Here is a 16,990-nt window from a genome sequence, read left to right as displayed (position 1 = left end):
AAAACACGGGTACACGTGTAGTTCACTACACGTGTAATCGAGACCTCTAATATTGGAACCAAACATATTTGGACTGTGAGTGCTTATTTGGTAAATTCCAAAATAAATAAATTAAGCTATATTATATTCACAGATTTTATTTTTTTAATATTGTAAATAACATTGAATTTAAATTATCTTTTATCTACATTATTCATTTTTGCAGTGTTTAAGAACTATCAAATCAGTTATGATTTGTATAATATTTAATAGTAAAAAATAAAACGGATGATTTAATAAAATGTATTATATTTTTTTTAAATACGTTCAAAAGTATAACATAAGTGTTAAACATTAAAACATATGATAGTGCTTACATTTAAATATATTAAAACTACAATGTTATCAATAATGCACTTTGTGACCGATTTACAGAAATACAAAGAACGATGACTTTATGTACATACTGGAGTTGCAATGCTGTTGAAGAATACTAATGACCTACTCAGCATTTTTCTTTTCTCGTGCTTTTTTACCTTCCAACAATCCTCGCCTTTCTTCATCTAATAATCTTTTCTTAATTTCAGTAATCACTCCAGTTCCAACTGTAGAACCAGCCACACGCAACGTGAATCGTTGTCCCTTTTCCAGAACCATGGGTCTGATCAACTTCAACTCAACACTAGAACAATGCATTAATTGTAATTATTAAATATAATAAAGATTATCACACTATCACAAAACACCATAACACACTCTTAAAAACAATCATAATATAATAATTTATTCTAATCATTAGCATATATAACAACTTAATCAGGCCTATATCCAGTTACATAGACGGAATGGCAGAATTTTTTTTTTTTTGGAGGGGGAGCGGGGTCGAAATAAATGTTAGTACAATTATTTTCATACATTGATGGCCAGTGGCGAGCTGAAGCGCTCAATTTTGACGCAGTTGCGTCAACTTTTCAAAGGGGGTAGTGCCACCCCATGACTGTAGCACACAATTACATGTTAAAAAATGACCTCTTGGCTCTTTTGATCACATTTTATTTACATCATAACTTTGTTATAGGTAAAAATAGGATGGCGGTGGTGATGGTAGGTATTTAATTATGAAAATGCGTTATTTAAAATTGAAGTTCAGTCTGCCACTAATATATTCTGTATTCATACATATTGATGTACAAAACCTTTTATTTTTTGAGAATTACAAAATATATATTATAAATGACCTAATAGGTTGAATAATTGACAATAACAGACAATATTATCAGATATAAAGTGTAGTCAGTGTAGAATCTACCAATTAAAAATTTAGATTATGGTATATTCCATAACCGTTTGCTAAAAATAATTAGTCTAAGTTATAATTTATATAACCGATAAATATTCGTATCTTATTGTATCCCTATAAAAATATGTATCAGCTGCTGATACACTTTGACACTGTGTTTATTAGGATACTAAGTGATATCTCAATTTATATAATATTATGTAAAATAAATTACGCTGAAAAAAAAATTCTTCATTCTCCATTTATTATTTACAGCAATTAAACTGACGTAACCTAACCTCCTTTATCTGTTGCCTCGGTTTAATTTCAATGTCCATAAGTTTGTCGAATTCTTATAATGTAACAATTTTAACCAATTTGTATCCATTGTTAATTGTACTTAATAACTAATAATTATGCTAATAGTTTTGTAAAAATGTTTATACTTACGAGCAATCTTCACCAGGCATAACCATCTCTTTGCCAACAATATTCAATTGGCAAGCACAATCCCAAGTCTTTGAGTACATTTGCATTTGTTGGTAGGGTACAAGTGGTTTACCGTTTCCACCTTCATCTTTGTTTAACACATACACCTGAGTGGAGACAAAGTCTTGCATTTTGACAGTTCCTGGTTTGGCCAATACCATGCCACGTCTTAAATCATCTCGTTTTGTACCTTTAATTAAAGCTCCTAGCTGATCTCCTGCTTGAGCCTCTTCAAGAATTTTGTGGAACATTTCAACTCCTTAAAATATGTTAGATGATTAAAATGAAATTTTAAATTCTAATTGCATATATATATATATATATTATATACTATGTTACATACACAACAGTTACAAACATTTTTGTGTTTGACTATTAGGTACATACACGATTTAAGATAGTATGGTTGCCCATCGACCCATTAGAAAAGTGTTATCTCAAGGCATACGGTTAGAATCGAAAAGTCACGTGATCTACGGGGACCCCCGCATACAGCGCTCATATTGGTTCAAATTAAAACTAATAAAAATTATGACGTTATACCTATTTACAATAAAAATATATATAATGACCACATTATATTATAAATTATAAAATAGTCCACTAGAAGCGCTAGTGCCGGGGGTCCGATTTAAATCCAATGCCGTCTTATCAAAGCTCGTTGGGCAACCATACTATCTTAAATCGGGGGTGCATACATAAGTCAGTAACAAATAAATTAAAATAAAATCTATTTAATACAAATAATATGAATTTACATACTACAATCTAAAGTACAATTGTATATTATGTAATAATCAAATCAAACAATAGTATTTACTAATAATGCAATATTATTGATGTTTGCTAATAGTATTATACTCCGGCAATTAATTCATAAGACAAGTTTACTTATATTTTGGACAAAATCAGTGCAGATAAAAAATAAACATTTATAAAGCAATAACTTGGTTAAGGTTAGTAGCAGACGGATAACAGACCAGCAACTATATTTTGTTACACTGTTAGTAAAATATAAATTTATGACCAAAATGTTATTTAATTAATCATACAACATTTTTATTTTTATTTTTATTATTAGTATTATTTCTATAAACTATAATAAATGGGTGAGTAAATTTTATTTATTTTTATTTTTATTTATTCTTTAAGAAGATAATGTACATAGATGATTAACACATTTTTACTCAAAAAAAGTTGGTCTAGTCAATTAAAAGTTTTATATAAATTATTATTAATACATAAGGTTAGTAAATAGATCACATGTGTTAATGTTTTTATTTCAAGAATCTAAAATTTATTATCTATTAACTATTTATATAATATTATAACATGAAATCAACAAATATTACTGTCTATTGCCTACTATCATATTCTGAAATAACTAATATTAAAAACAATTTGTATAGTAGGGTATATCAATCCCTTTATTATGATGGACCTAACTAATGAACACTGAATATAATTACCAGTGATTGTAGATTTTATAACTTTGTTATAACCAACAAATTCACATTCATTTCCTTTTTTAATTATGCCACGTTCTAATCTGCCAGTTACCACTGTGCCACGTCCTGGAATGGAGTAAACATGTTCAACTGGCAACATGAAGGGTTTATCTAAATCACGTATTGGTTGTGGAACATATTTATCTACTTCAGCTAGTAGAGCGTCAATAGCTTTTTCTCCTATACATAAAATTCTAAATTACATAACTTTAGAAGAAATATAAAAAATATAAATATTGTATTACCAATTTCCGGTTCTTTTCCTTCAAGGGCACATAGTGCTGAACCTTTAATAACTGGTAAATTTTCGCCATCAAAACCCATTTCACTCAGTAGTTCTCTAATTTCCATTTCAACTAATTCAACCATTTCCGAATCAGCTGCATCGACTTTATTAATGAATACAATAATATGACCGATTCCTATTTGTTTAGCTAATAATAAATGTTCTCTGGTTTGGGGCATAGCACCATCAGTTGCAGCTACTACTAAAATAGCTCCATCCATTTGATTTGTTCCAGTGATCATGTTCTAGCAATAAAAACAATGTGTAAATAAATATTTTATTATTATTTTTTTTTTTTTACCTTAATGTAATCAGCATGTCCTGGGCAGTCAGTGTGGCTGTAATGTCTAGCTTCAGTTTCATATTCAACATGAGCAACGTTAATGGTGATTCCACGGGCTTTTTCTTCAGGTGCGTTATCAATGTCAGCATATTGTTTCATCTTAGCCATTTTTTTTGTCGATAAAACTAAAAACAAAATGTTGTATAATGTTAAAAACTAGTAAATAATATTTAATTTAATAAAATCCAGACTAACCACTTTAACAATAATAAAAAAAAAAAAATAATATTTTTTGGTAAGTGCCCCCTTTTTGGACAGAAAATTTATAGTTATATTAGTTTACCTATTGTATTATATTATATTATAGTATATTAATTATAAATTGTTCTAATATTTGACTAGTTATTTCTTTTTAAAATTTATGACATTGTTAATGATAGTTTAATCATAAGCATGCACAGACATTTATGGCAGGGTAGTCATACATAAGTAACATAACACATTAACACACACATACATACATATTATATTTTTAATTAAGCGTACGTTATAAAAACCAATTTGGATGGGGTAAGCTCATTGAACTACATTTGCCGTGGTAAAAAGTATTTTATAAATAAAAATAAAGTCATCGGCTATCATAATATAATTGAATATGGAGGGGGGGGAGTTCGCTGAGTAGTCAAGGGTTTACCATGACTACCCTGTGCGGTATGCTTATGAGTGTTATGTGTTATGTGTAATGGAATATTTGATATCTATAATAAAACATAATATACATTTTGTTTTGTCCATCGAACTATAAGGACATGACTAATATATTATTATAATTTATAGGTAATAATTTGTATACCTACAATTTTACAAACAAAAATTACTTTGTTTTTATAACAATTACAATTCAAATGTCAAAAACAGAATTTCACTATCATTCTATTTTTTTTTTAAATAGGAGGTATTCATTTGTATTGGCAATGAATGGTTTGCTATTTTATTCATTTATTAAGATTTTATAATGTACTTAGTCCAATAGGTAATATACCTAAATTTCCTACGCATATTTGAAAAGATGACAAAAATAAGGTAGGTATCTACATAAAAAAAAACCTACATATTGTTGTATTGTAAAATTGTTTAAAATTATTTATTATCCCAAAACTACAAGTATTTGTTTCGAGTAATAAACAGTTATGTATATTGAAGTACCTTGAATTTAATAAAAATAGACAACTAGACTGATAGAAATACAAAGTTAGCCAATGTTCATAATAGCCAATAGGCACATTGACACTTGAGATCTGTTCAAATGAGACATTACTTTTAGTGATGGCAGCCGTGAGTGTGGTTTTGCCGTGATCTACGTGTCCAATAGTGCCAATGTTGCAATGCGGTTTGACCCTCTGGAAGACTTTCTTTTCAGATGGTGCAGCGTACATTCGAGCACAACCCACGACCGGGCCGACAGCATTCTGTCTTCGTAAGACGTCGTTTAGGCACCTCTGCAGGGGAACATTGTATTTCTGTGCAAAACCCAAACATTCGGTAATGTTAATACAAAATAAATATACGCCCGATCCCGCATACTCACGCGCAGCGTTTGAAAGTATCTGTTCAGCTGTGCAGGCGATTTATTCTTGGGCACTGGAAGTAAAGCAACGATAGGTATGTAGGCATATTAGAAAAATCACGTCCTAGGATATTGTACAAGAAAAATTGTAGGACTTACGCGTGTAACAGATTAATTTACTAGTCTTCAACATCGTGGCCATGTTTCCGCTTGTCAACAACGATTATTGATGGACCGACTGGGCCGAGTCTGTCTTTTGGGTATAGTTATGATTTATTTTAAGTTATGTCGAACCCGTAAAACGCGTGTGGTAATGCAGCTGCAGAGTGCAGAATAGGTAATATTTTTCCTATTATCAAAATCAAATGTCGGCGAATGCCGATTTCGTTCCTCGTCTTGCTCGGTGTGTCTGTCTGATAATATTGGTGAGCTAGCATGTGTTTACGTAATCATGGAGGAAAAAACGGAAAGTGAATAAGGAACGATGATAATAAAAATATGACCGATTCGAACAAACCGAATGGCGGAAAAACGTTGTTGCGTTCTTATTATTTTATAGTCTCAGTCATCATGTGAGTCATGACTCATGATACATTTAATTAATTATCATGGTCTCAATCATAAATATTTTTAATACATTATAGTAATTATTAGGATTATATACCTAAATATATATGTTATATAACTATATCATAAATAAATCATAAGTCATAACTGTAATAGTTTAATTGCCTATTCAATGATATTACATACCAAATCAGTAATTGATGATAAATTGCACCAATATAAATACAATTTAAATTCACAATGCTCTATTAGTCAATTATTGGGCTGTTGAGTTTTTGAAAACCCGCAAAGGTGCCAACCCCACTTGAAGTAGTAGGTAATTCTGAAAGTCTGAATCGCGGTAGGTACTATTTTATTATATAGTACATATTATTATGTATGTATCTTCATATTTACTGCGTTCCCATGCCTACGTCACCTACCTACTATATATATTTGTTGGGTATTTTATCTTATGTAGAACTGGGATATAGATAATATTTTATAGTATACATCGTGATATTTTTAAACATGCTCAACCCCAATTTTCCCCTTAATATTACAAGTAGGTATTCAAATTCTGATTTTTAGAATTTTTAAGTACACCTAAAGACCATATTATTTTCAAATTTCTGATTTTTTTTTGTACTACCTATTTAAGGAGCGTCCTAGGCCGATACAAATATCTATTTATGTATCTAAATCAAAATTATAATTAGTAGTTTCAAATGTTTGTACTAAGGATAATAATCCTTAAATATGGTTAAATATCTAATATTAGATTTAGTACTCATTATACTTGGATAATATTCAAAAATTATTGATATTGATAGATCATCAATAGTAATCCTAAAATTTTCAAATCATCTAAGCTCCCAAATCTATTTAACCCATTACCCATAGACATAATATCCTTCATACACAAAGTTATATAACTCAACAATTACTCATTTACATTTTGGTTTAGATACAACAAAATTCTCAAAAAAAATATCTACTGAATAATTAAAAGTGAAGAAGTGAAGAAGAATTTCGCAATGTTTACTGCAGTGTTAGGTACTATTCACATCGCGTGATCTATACAAAGTAGATAGATTTTTTGATATAGTTCACGATGTGTACAATAATCACTGTACAATTACCCAGACAGCAATTTTTTGCTTAATAATATTATTAGGTATAACATTATAATCACGAATAATATTAGTATAACGTTATTATAACACTATTATGATATTATTGTTACAAAATGCTGTCTGGGTAATGACAAAATTATCTAAACGATTTTACAATATTGTAGAGCTTGTAGACACCTACCGTGTTTTTCAGAAGCATAACTTCAACAGACTTTAATCCGGACTATACGCTGCAGAATTTGAACATTTATTAGTAAGATTACTCAATAAAAAATGAATGCAGTTGAAAATAATTTTAACTTTAAAAATTAATTCGTACAAAAAATTAAAAATATTATTTTAAATCCAAATCCAATGTCTGTACATTATATACTTGTACTATGTACTTTACATTTAATATTATAAAGAAAATTACAAAAATAACAAATGACGTAGGGACTTACTTACAAAGCAATACAAGCTAAATATTGAAAAAATAAGAAATCATTAGACAACAACAGACGTAGTATCAAACGAGAACCACTCTTTTTACTATAAATTATATAAGGCCAAAAAGTAAATTATGAGTTACAAATATGCTAAGCCGCAAGCCCGCAAAGGTTTGAAATAATTTTATAATTAAATTATATATGGTTTATCAACAATAACATAAACAGTATGGAATTACAATAAGTAAATTCTTATTCCACCAAAATTTTGAGCATAAAAATAGTAAAATTTAAGTACAAAAAAAAATTACCCAAATACAAAATTTTGGTATTTATTTTAAACAATTTAAACTCAAAAATACGATTTTTAGAAAAATCGTGCAATTTGAAAATTTTTGACCATAACTTCCATAAGAAGTTTGAGCGAAAATAGTAAATACCATCAAATTAACTAGGTACGCAACAAATAAATTTTGAAAAAAAAATTCCTAAAAATCACTCCCCCTACATCTGGCCTTGACCAGGCACGTTTGGAAGGGGAGGGGGCTTTTAACAACCCGAAATTTGTTTTTGTATATGTGCCTGGTCTTGACTACTATAATAATCCCTATCCCACGCAAAAGTTTTTGCTATGTAGTACATAATTTGTAAGACGGAGTCAACACATGCGGTAGTTGGAAAAAAATTACCGCAAAAAATCCCCACACTATAGGAAAAAAATCCCCAGCCCATTTTTATTTTATAAAAAATATGCATGCATGTACAATGTAGTATGTAATATTATGTGATTAATGATTATATTACTGAGTCAGCCACGAACTTATAATAATAATTATAATAATTAAATATAAATTAAAATGTAATGTGATTATAATATTACCTAGTCATTACTCATTAGTCATTACAGCGTTTTCTGATGTTATTAGGAAGTCTTCAACATTTATTTCATACTTTTGATTCATATACAAAGTTCTTTAGTGTTGTTTTTTTTATCGAGCTCTTTTAAATTGTATTGACATTATAAAAAAGAACTTGCACAATATTTTTAATATACCTAATAAATACACGATTAACAATAATAATATTATTGTACCATCATTATTGCATTGTCCGTTTTTTTTTTGTCTTCATCTTAAAATACCTAGTAGCCGGTAAGTAACTTATAAGTAAGTCACAGTATCATAGAAATATTTATAATAAACGTGAAAATACGTCGATTTTTGAAACAATAAAACAAAAAACAATTACAATAATATCAATTAGTTATCTATGGACATTTATTATGCTTATAAGTTATAAGGTATAAAATACCTATATCGGGCTATGTAAATGTGGATTTACTGAAAATTAAATGTTGTAATAAAGGCCAATCAATCCCGACTTCAAATTTACTACTGCAGATTACAAATCAGCATAGGTACAAAAATCAACAAAACTAATATTTGATTTGAAATAAAAACAAGCAAAAATAATAGCAGTGGTATAATGTTATATTATTGTGTCGTACACTACGTCACTAGTCACTACAGTCTACATATTGTATTCTCTTCAAATAATAATGGAGGAAAACTACTTGTTGGATGAAAGCTTATTAAACGAAAATAAACAATACGCGTATAATGAGTTATAATTGAAAGAAATAGTAAATAAAAACAGACTCTTGCAGTGGCGCAGCAAACATATTATATTTGTGTGCCAGCGTGGCGAGTTTTTATTATAGATAGGTATATATTTTGATAGCATTAATAAATTATCAATTTCGAAAAACAATATTGATGCGCTGCTCAGTGTATTTGTATGTAGGTAATTTGTTTATATGACGTTACAAAAAGTTATCTATAAAAATATTTATGGATTAAATATACGGAAATCAGGTAATATATAATTCATACATATATAAACTTAACGAAACATTTTTGATTGGTGTAATCTGAAGTATATAATATTATAATTTATAATATATCTTGTATGTATTTCATTGTATTGAAATGTCAAATATAAATAGAACGATTATGAACTATAAAATGAAAATAATAACCTTAAAATCGTAAATTGTCAAAATAAAAACTTTTTATTCTCATTCAAATTACATGAAGTATATAAGTTTTACAACGAGCATCTCGTAGCTAGCTTTGGAAAATAATAAAAAGTGTATCAAAATTCCAGACTTACTTATGAGCAAGTTAAATTACGACTTAGACAACTAATCTTATGAAATAAAAAAATTATCATGATTGGACTAAAATATCTAAATAATTCCTTTTATTCTAAATTATGGTGACTAAAATCTATTATATGAAAAAATGTAATACATTTATCCATAATTTTATTTAGGGAAAGGGCTGGGGAAATTGACATCCAATTTATTTAAAAAAAACATTGAATATTTTTCAAAATCATCTGAAACTAAATTTCGTACAAATTATGATATCGTCCAAATAAAGTGCATTATTAAAAATAATTACGTTGAAAATGCAATGTGTGGTAGAAATGTTAGGGAGCTATATTCAGTAAAACAGGGCTTATTGATCACATAATATGATATGTAATATTTTTTCACATTCTATAAGAGGAATTAAATGAAATGGTAGGTACTGAATTTAATGGCTTAATGAAACGGTATTTTCTACATTAATATATTAATTCGATCGTTTAAGAATTTAATTTATAAGCACGTAAGGGATAATTGTCAATATCTCTCTACTCGTATAATTAAATTGATAGTACCTCCCTACATATAAGGCGTTATGTTTGTAATGTTATAAAGCGAATGGGAGATAATACGTCAATACGACGTTTAATTGAAATTTGAAATAATTAATTATTTAATCATAATATTATACGAGTACTATAGATTTCTTATCACCGTGTCCAGCAATAAGAGAGATTTTAGGTAGATGTTGTGAAATTTAAATATTTTATGATTTAAAATATTATTATTACTATTAATTAAAATTAATAATGTAAATAACGATTGGTAAAATAAACAACTTTAATACTTACTTACTAACTTACGTATAATTTAATCAATTGCACACTTTAGATAATTTGAAATGTCTTTGACTATCAACATAAAAGAACGCTTGTTTAAATAATTTACTTAATAAAATAAATTAAAAAAAAAATAATTTTAATAACGGATACAAGAAAATAGTGTATTGAAATAGAAAACATAATTTATTAAATATATTATTTTACTCTTGAATATAATATTTACTATAATAGATAACAGTATTACTAAACGTCTATAAAATATAATATTGTCCATTATAGCACAAATTTGGTAATACACTAATACATGTAATATTTATAACACGGGCGAAGACACTAAGATATCTATTCGTGATTTATACCAGTGGGAAATATATAGGTATGCTTCGAGTAACCATTGATCAACGATTTTCAGTCAAGATTGCAGCTGGTAAATTTGATTTTCGTTTTCAATCACTATGAGTAGGTATGGAATCAATTATTATTGCTAATTAATTAGCTAACAATTTCTGCTTTGGTGGTATTTTCATTTCTGTAAATATTGACGCATGTTTTTAATTTTATATTCTTTACCAGAAAGGTTTTAAGGATGGTGTGTATAGTGTACTTAGCGATAATTCAATCAATAGTTTATCAATAATCTATTATTGCCATAATCATTTATATAAATTAAGTAGGTATTATGAGATATATCAGCGGGACGTGACATTTCTCACTACTTAGTTCTCAGATCAATCATTATATGTTATAATATAAAATAATTACCTAACTATAATAATTTGGTTCAGTATTTGATATTTAATCAGTAATATTTTCAGGAAAATATTTCTTAAATTTTTTTTTATGACGATAAAATGTTTAAAATTAAATTAAGTACCTATATAAAGTATATTGTTAAGTTAAAATACATCTTAAATTAATATTATAGTTCTACAATGGACATTTTGCAAATCAAAGCATAATTTTGCTTACATCAGAGATAACTTAAATAATATTTTTGAAAGTATTGTCATTTGCTTCGTAAATATAAAATTAATAAATCGTAGGTAAAAAATGTATACAATAATGATTATTAATATTAGTATGATTCGTAATAAGTAGATATCATAACATTTTAATAAATTTCCTTTGCATATGGTTGTGTGTAAGATAATTATAACGAATGTGTATCATGTAAAGTTTCGTGAAAATTCTACAAACGTTGATACAAATTATGAATGTGTGAGTAATTTCGAGAGTAGGGGAATTGAAAACCGCAATCATAAATAATTATGTTATGAAAGGAAAATAATAGTTTTATGAATACTCAACACTCGACAACAGTAGGTACTACGAAATACTGGTCGGTTAATTAATGCAAATTGAACAAGTTAAAATGGTGGTGTAAACTGTAAAGTGTGAACAGTATAATATTAATACGATAAAGATCTTTAGAATGACATGTCACAAATTAAATATTTAATTTTATCTAAATAAACCACACGAATTGACGAATGTCACTATTTGAACACAATTAAATTGTGTACATTTCAACTCCGTTTTATGTACCGTATAAGGTATAGGTATAGTGTAGTAGGTATTGTATGGTGTAGAATATAGACAATTTTAGGAAGATTGCCTAATGCTACCACTTAGTTTATAATGTTGTATATAAAATATTTACATATTGTCTGATAGTATCATAAGATGATAATCTTTCATACATTTTAAGTGTGTAATTATGAACTATTTTATATACATGTTATGGCTCTAGTGTACATATTAATTGAGCTTCATAATTTATTACTCTGATAAAGTGTTTAATATTGTTAGAAATTTAAAACAACCTCGATATAAAGTGAAAGATTCATCATATTATTATTTATTATATTATACCTGATTCTATAATAATAAGTCATTGAAAATGTGAAGTTTGGTAATATTAAATCGATATATTGTATTCAGTATTAAATATCATACATTGAAACTTCCGTACAATGAAGTTCCGTTTAACGACATTTTCTGTTTGGCGGATATATTTTTGAGAACCAAAAATTAGAACCGAATTTATGTAATTATATTTAAAAAAAAGTGATGAATGTATTGATATTACAATGGTGCAGTGTGTTTTTTTATTTTTATTTTTTTATTTGTGTCTGTGTACACGATAAGTATAATCGAAACAATTCATATATATTAAACTTCAGTATCTTGTTCGATGAGAAAGTGAATCTCAAAAAGTCAAAAAGCGAAAAAAAGTGTAATTTATTTATGGTGTGGTTTTAAGAAATTCAGTATTTTAAAAAAAACATTCATTATTGATATTATTTAACTTCCAATATGCGCCTATATCCAATATTCCTATGCTTATCAATTTAGTACTTGAACATAGGAATACGATTTTAATAAATATTAAATAATAATATTATCGAATATAAATAAAAAGAACCTAGATACATTATCGATTTAAAAAATCTATAAAAAATATGGTTGCCTCGGGTGTACCTAAGTGTTTGAAACATAAATAATTTGTTTTTGTGCGTCACAGTTTTCAGTACCTATAATCAGTTATAAATACTTATTTGTTAGAACGAACTTTACGGATCATTTATAATACATTATAAAAGTCTAAACGTACTTTTCGTTTAATATATTAACTTAACCGTATCAGATCAATATGTCAAATATTGTAGCACTTAAAATTTCACCCAAATCCATGGTCCAGTCCGTGACCGAAAATTATTTCGAGGTTTTCGACGTGCTCCAGGCAAATCGAGCGAAAACGTTGGAATCTCGAGATATCAAGAGTTCACAGACGCACAGGCGATACAAATCGACGCCTAATGTGGCTGTGCAGAAGAACTCCGTAGGTTCAGATGAACAAAAGACCGGGTGGCCGTCTACAACCGAAATTATGCGACAGTATAAATCGATGCATAATATGGCTTTGCGATCTAACTTCGCAGACGATGTACCCGATATCGAGTTACCTTCTTTCGCATCCATGGTGGAGTTGCAAGTTTCGACAGATTTACCATCCACCGAGGTTGTCAGTAACGACATCTGTCACTGCAGAAGTTGGCGAGTTCGAGGCGCCGTCAAACATCTCGTCATCTTTGCCACATGTTCAGCCGATCGAATCCAACGTACTGCAGTCAAGTCCGACGTACAACACGGCAGCAGTGCAGTTTGATGGTGTCGAGTCTGAAAACTGTTTGACAAAACCATCGGTCTACCGATAGGTTTTTCCTCAATTTTTTTTTTGTTTTTCAAAAAAAAAAACTTCAAATTTCAAATTTCAAAACTTTTGAAAATTACTGGGAGTTTTAAATTTTGACCTCCCCAATGCACCAACAATATTCACTTTCCAATCTGAAAGTTGAAAATCGAAGCTTTATTTTGACTACTTATCGTGTACACACACACAAAAAAAAAAATTAAATGAAAAAAAAAAGGTGGGTAAGTGGATGTCGCTCTGCTGTACGTGGGTCACTGTAATAGATAGTATTAAATATGAATTCAATGATATTATATCACTGTATAAGAAAAACGATTCTGAGTGGAGGTGGTATGTCAGTCTAGGTATAAGACATATTATATACTTATCTATGGTATTAAAAAAAATATTGACCTATAATAAGTATTTATAATAAATTCCAAATTAATCATATCACAATATCCATTAGGTACTTATAACGCGTTATACATCAACAACAAACCGTGGTACTATCATAGATATAATATAATATAGTATACTTTAGAAGTTTCGAGTACTCACGAATAATATAATACAATCACAACAAAATAACTAAAATAGTAATTTCGTCCAAATCTGAACTTAAAAAAATGACTATAAAAATAAACTGTGCTTCTGTATGTTTTAGATTTTTTTGGTAACAGAATTAACTACTTACGTGGAATCTTGTTTTAAATTTTTAAGCCTTAGATATAAAATTTGAACATTTTATAATTTTTTAACTACAAAATAATTATTCAATTTTAAATTTGATAAATTTTGTCAAAATTCGATCTTTAAATGCTTATAAAAAAAATTATACCTGTATTTTTAATATTTTTCAACTGCTATTGTAACAATATATCAGGAGCCTTGTATTAATTTTTTATAACTTTTGGCCCAACAGATAAAACTTTATTGATATTTATAGAAAAAAAAACTAAAAAAATTGGAAACTGACAATGTCCGTAAACAGCTCAAAAAGTGTCAAATTATTTTCAAAATGTTATCGTATATAGAAAATGCTAATTTTAACATTCAGTGAAATTTTCAAGTATCTACAGTCATTCCTTTTTTTATTACAACAAAATAAGAAAATCTTTACATGAGAAATCGAGTGAATATCAAATGTTGTAAAAATATAAATTTCAAACGCTCATAAACATTTAATTTGACATGCTTGTAGACAATTTTTTTTTTTTGAAAAAGGTAGAAAAACTTATGATTATAATCGAGTGAATATTGTTAATCCAATGTTGTAAGAATATGAACTTCAAACGCTCATAAAAATTTAATATGATTTGTTTGTAGACATTTTGTTTTTTTTGATAAAGGTAGAAAAACTTATGAGGAATCTTATATTACATTTTAAAATCTTAGATTTAAATAGAAATTTTTTTATGAATATCTAACTCAAAATAATTTTACGTATTTTGTCAATATTTGAACTTTAAATGCTTATATAAAAAAAAATTGTGACTATGGATTTCCAATATTTTTCATCTGTCTGAAACATTAAATTATGAACCTTCTATTAAATTTTCAAGTTTTTTAACGCAACAAAATTTTTTTTTGATATTTATAGAATAAAAACCTAAAAAATTGGAAATTGAAGATATTGATATCGTCCATACAATATATGTGTTTAAAAAGAGCACTTAATGGCTAAAGAACTTGCCACTTGTTAAAACATAAAGAGCAATAATTTTGACGTTAATTAACAGCAACTGGCAAATCAGTAATAATCACAATAAATACATAGTACACACACACACATACGCACGAACGCAGATAGCAAATTTTCGGTTAAACTGGGAATCCCGGGTCGTTTAATTCGAACTATATTTAAAGATAACGAGTAATAGATTACTATTCATAGAATATTCCCCATTAGATACGTATCAAAGATTATGCTTTTTGGATTATTCATTGTATAATTAAAAACAATTAATAAAAATGAATATTAATATATTATGACCTGATGGATATTCTCTGGAATATTCATTAAATGAGCTATATCATAATATGTATGAATATTGAATATTCAATATTGAATAATCTTTTAAAAGATTACTTGAATACACACAGATTATTATGATTAAAAATAATTGCAAACCATCGTCCAAAGAATAATTATATCATATTTAAATCTATTATCAATAGAACAAACGAAAAAGAAGACTGACAGACAATCCTATGAATATCCGGTGTTACTTGGGTCCGTAAACCGCTCAAAATAAGTCAAAATATTTTTGAAATGCAATGGTGTATAGAAAATGCTAATATAAACATTCAGTCAAAATATCATATATCTACAGTAATTTGTTTTAGAGTTAAATCAAAAACCAAAATCGATTTTGTCCTAAATCGATTTTGCGTATAAATTCCTGTTTTTCCTTAATTTTTCTATTGTTTTTCACGGCGCCTTTGAAAACTACTGGAAAACTTTTGACCCCTCATAGTACCAACTAGATTCATTTTTCTATCAGAAAAGATTCTGTTGAAGAAAATCAAAGCACTTTTACTGTCCCAAAAGGTGATGACAGATCAAAAAAAAATTAAAAAACACACATCATTGTAAAACCAATACATTCATCGCTCCGATCACAATTTAAAATTAATAAATAAAAAAACATAATTTGAACAACTTTTAAAATAGGGCAGTTCGGCTATAGCGTTCATCATGAACACACGTACATGCATCGTATCGTATTCGTTCCGTTATCGCTGTGCGCTCTCATTAGTAATTTATTACGGTCACTATAATTTAGAGCTGTTCGATTAATTTTTTTACCACTCGATTATTAATTTCACATTTTATCGATTGTTTCGATTAATCGAAAATTAATAATCAAACCAAAATTCGATTTTAGAACGACTAATAATTAATCGATCACCAATTTTTTCAATGACTGATTAACCGATTAATCGATTTTTTTTTAATGAAGATTAGTGTGTTGGTGTAAAGTAAACACAGACCCACTCAAAATGGAATAGAGTACAGAATTCCCCAAGTGCTAAAAATAGAAATTCATTCGAACCGTCAAAACAACGATTAATCATCTTGTTTATTCGAAAAATTCGATTAATTGATTAATCGAATTTAGATAGATTATTTGGCGATTAATCGAATTTTATGAAAACTTTAAAATAATCGAAGAAAAAAAATAATCATCGTAATAATCGATTATCGAAATAATCGAACAGCCCTAAAATTGGAACTGTTAGACAATATAGTGACTATATTGTCTAACAGTTCCAATTTTATAATAACATCATTATGG

General features: G+C 27.9%; 1 protein-coding gene across 1 annotated transcript; it reads right to left on the bottom strand.

The window, feature by feature from the left end:
* Positions 1 to 268: 268 nt before the first annotated feature.
* On the bottom strand, positions 269 to 5,772 carry LOC100165681 (elongation factor Tu, mitochondrial). Its single transcript, XM_001948457.4, has 8 exons — positions 5,551 to 5,772; positions 5,413 to 5,465; positions 5,143 to 5,344; positions 3,843 to 4,009; positions 3,501 to 3,786; positions 3,217 to 3,435; positions 1,709 to 2,006; positions 269 to 661 (listed from the first exon to the last, which is right to left on the bottom strand). The coding sequence occupies exons 1-8, from the start codon at positions 5,591 to 5,593 to the stop codon at positions 481 to 483; spliced, it is 1,449 nt and encodes a 482-aa protein (XP_001948492.1). The 5' UTR covers positions 5,594 to 5,772; the 3' UTR covers positions 269 to 480.
* Between the last annotated feature and the right edge of the window lie 11,218 nt (positions 5,773 to 16,990).

Source organism: Acyrthosiphon pisum, chromosome A2, assembly GCF_005508785.2.
Source record: "Acyrthosiphon pisum isolate AL4f chromosome A2, pea_aphid_22Mar2018_4r6ur, whole genome shotgun sequence".
In the NCBI taxonomy this organism is placed as follows: Eukaryota; Metazoa; Arthropoda; class Insecta; order Hemiptera; family Aphididae; genus Acyrthosiphon; species Acyrthosiphon pisum.
Note: the sequence above shows the minus strand (reverse complement) of the source record. Positions and strands in the feature narration are given on the sequence as shown.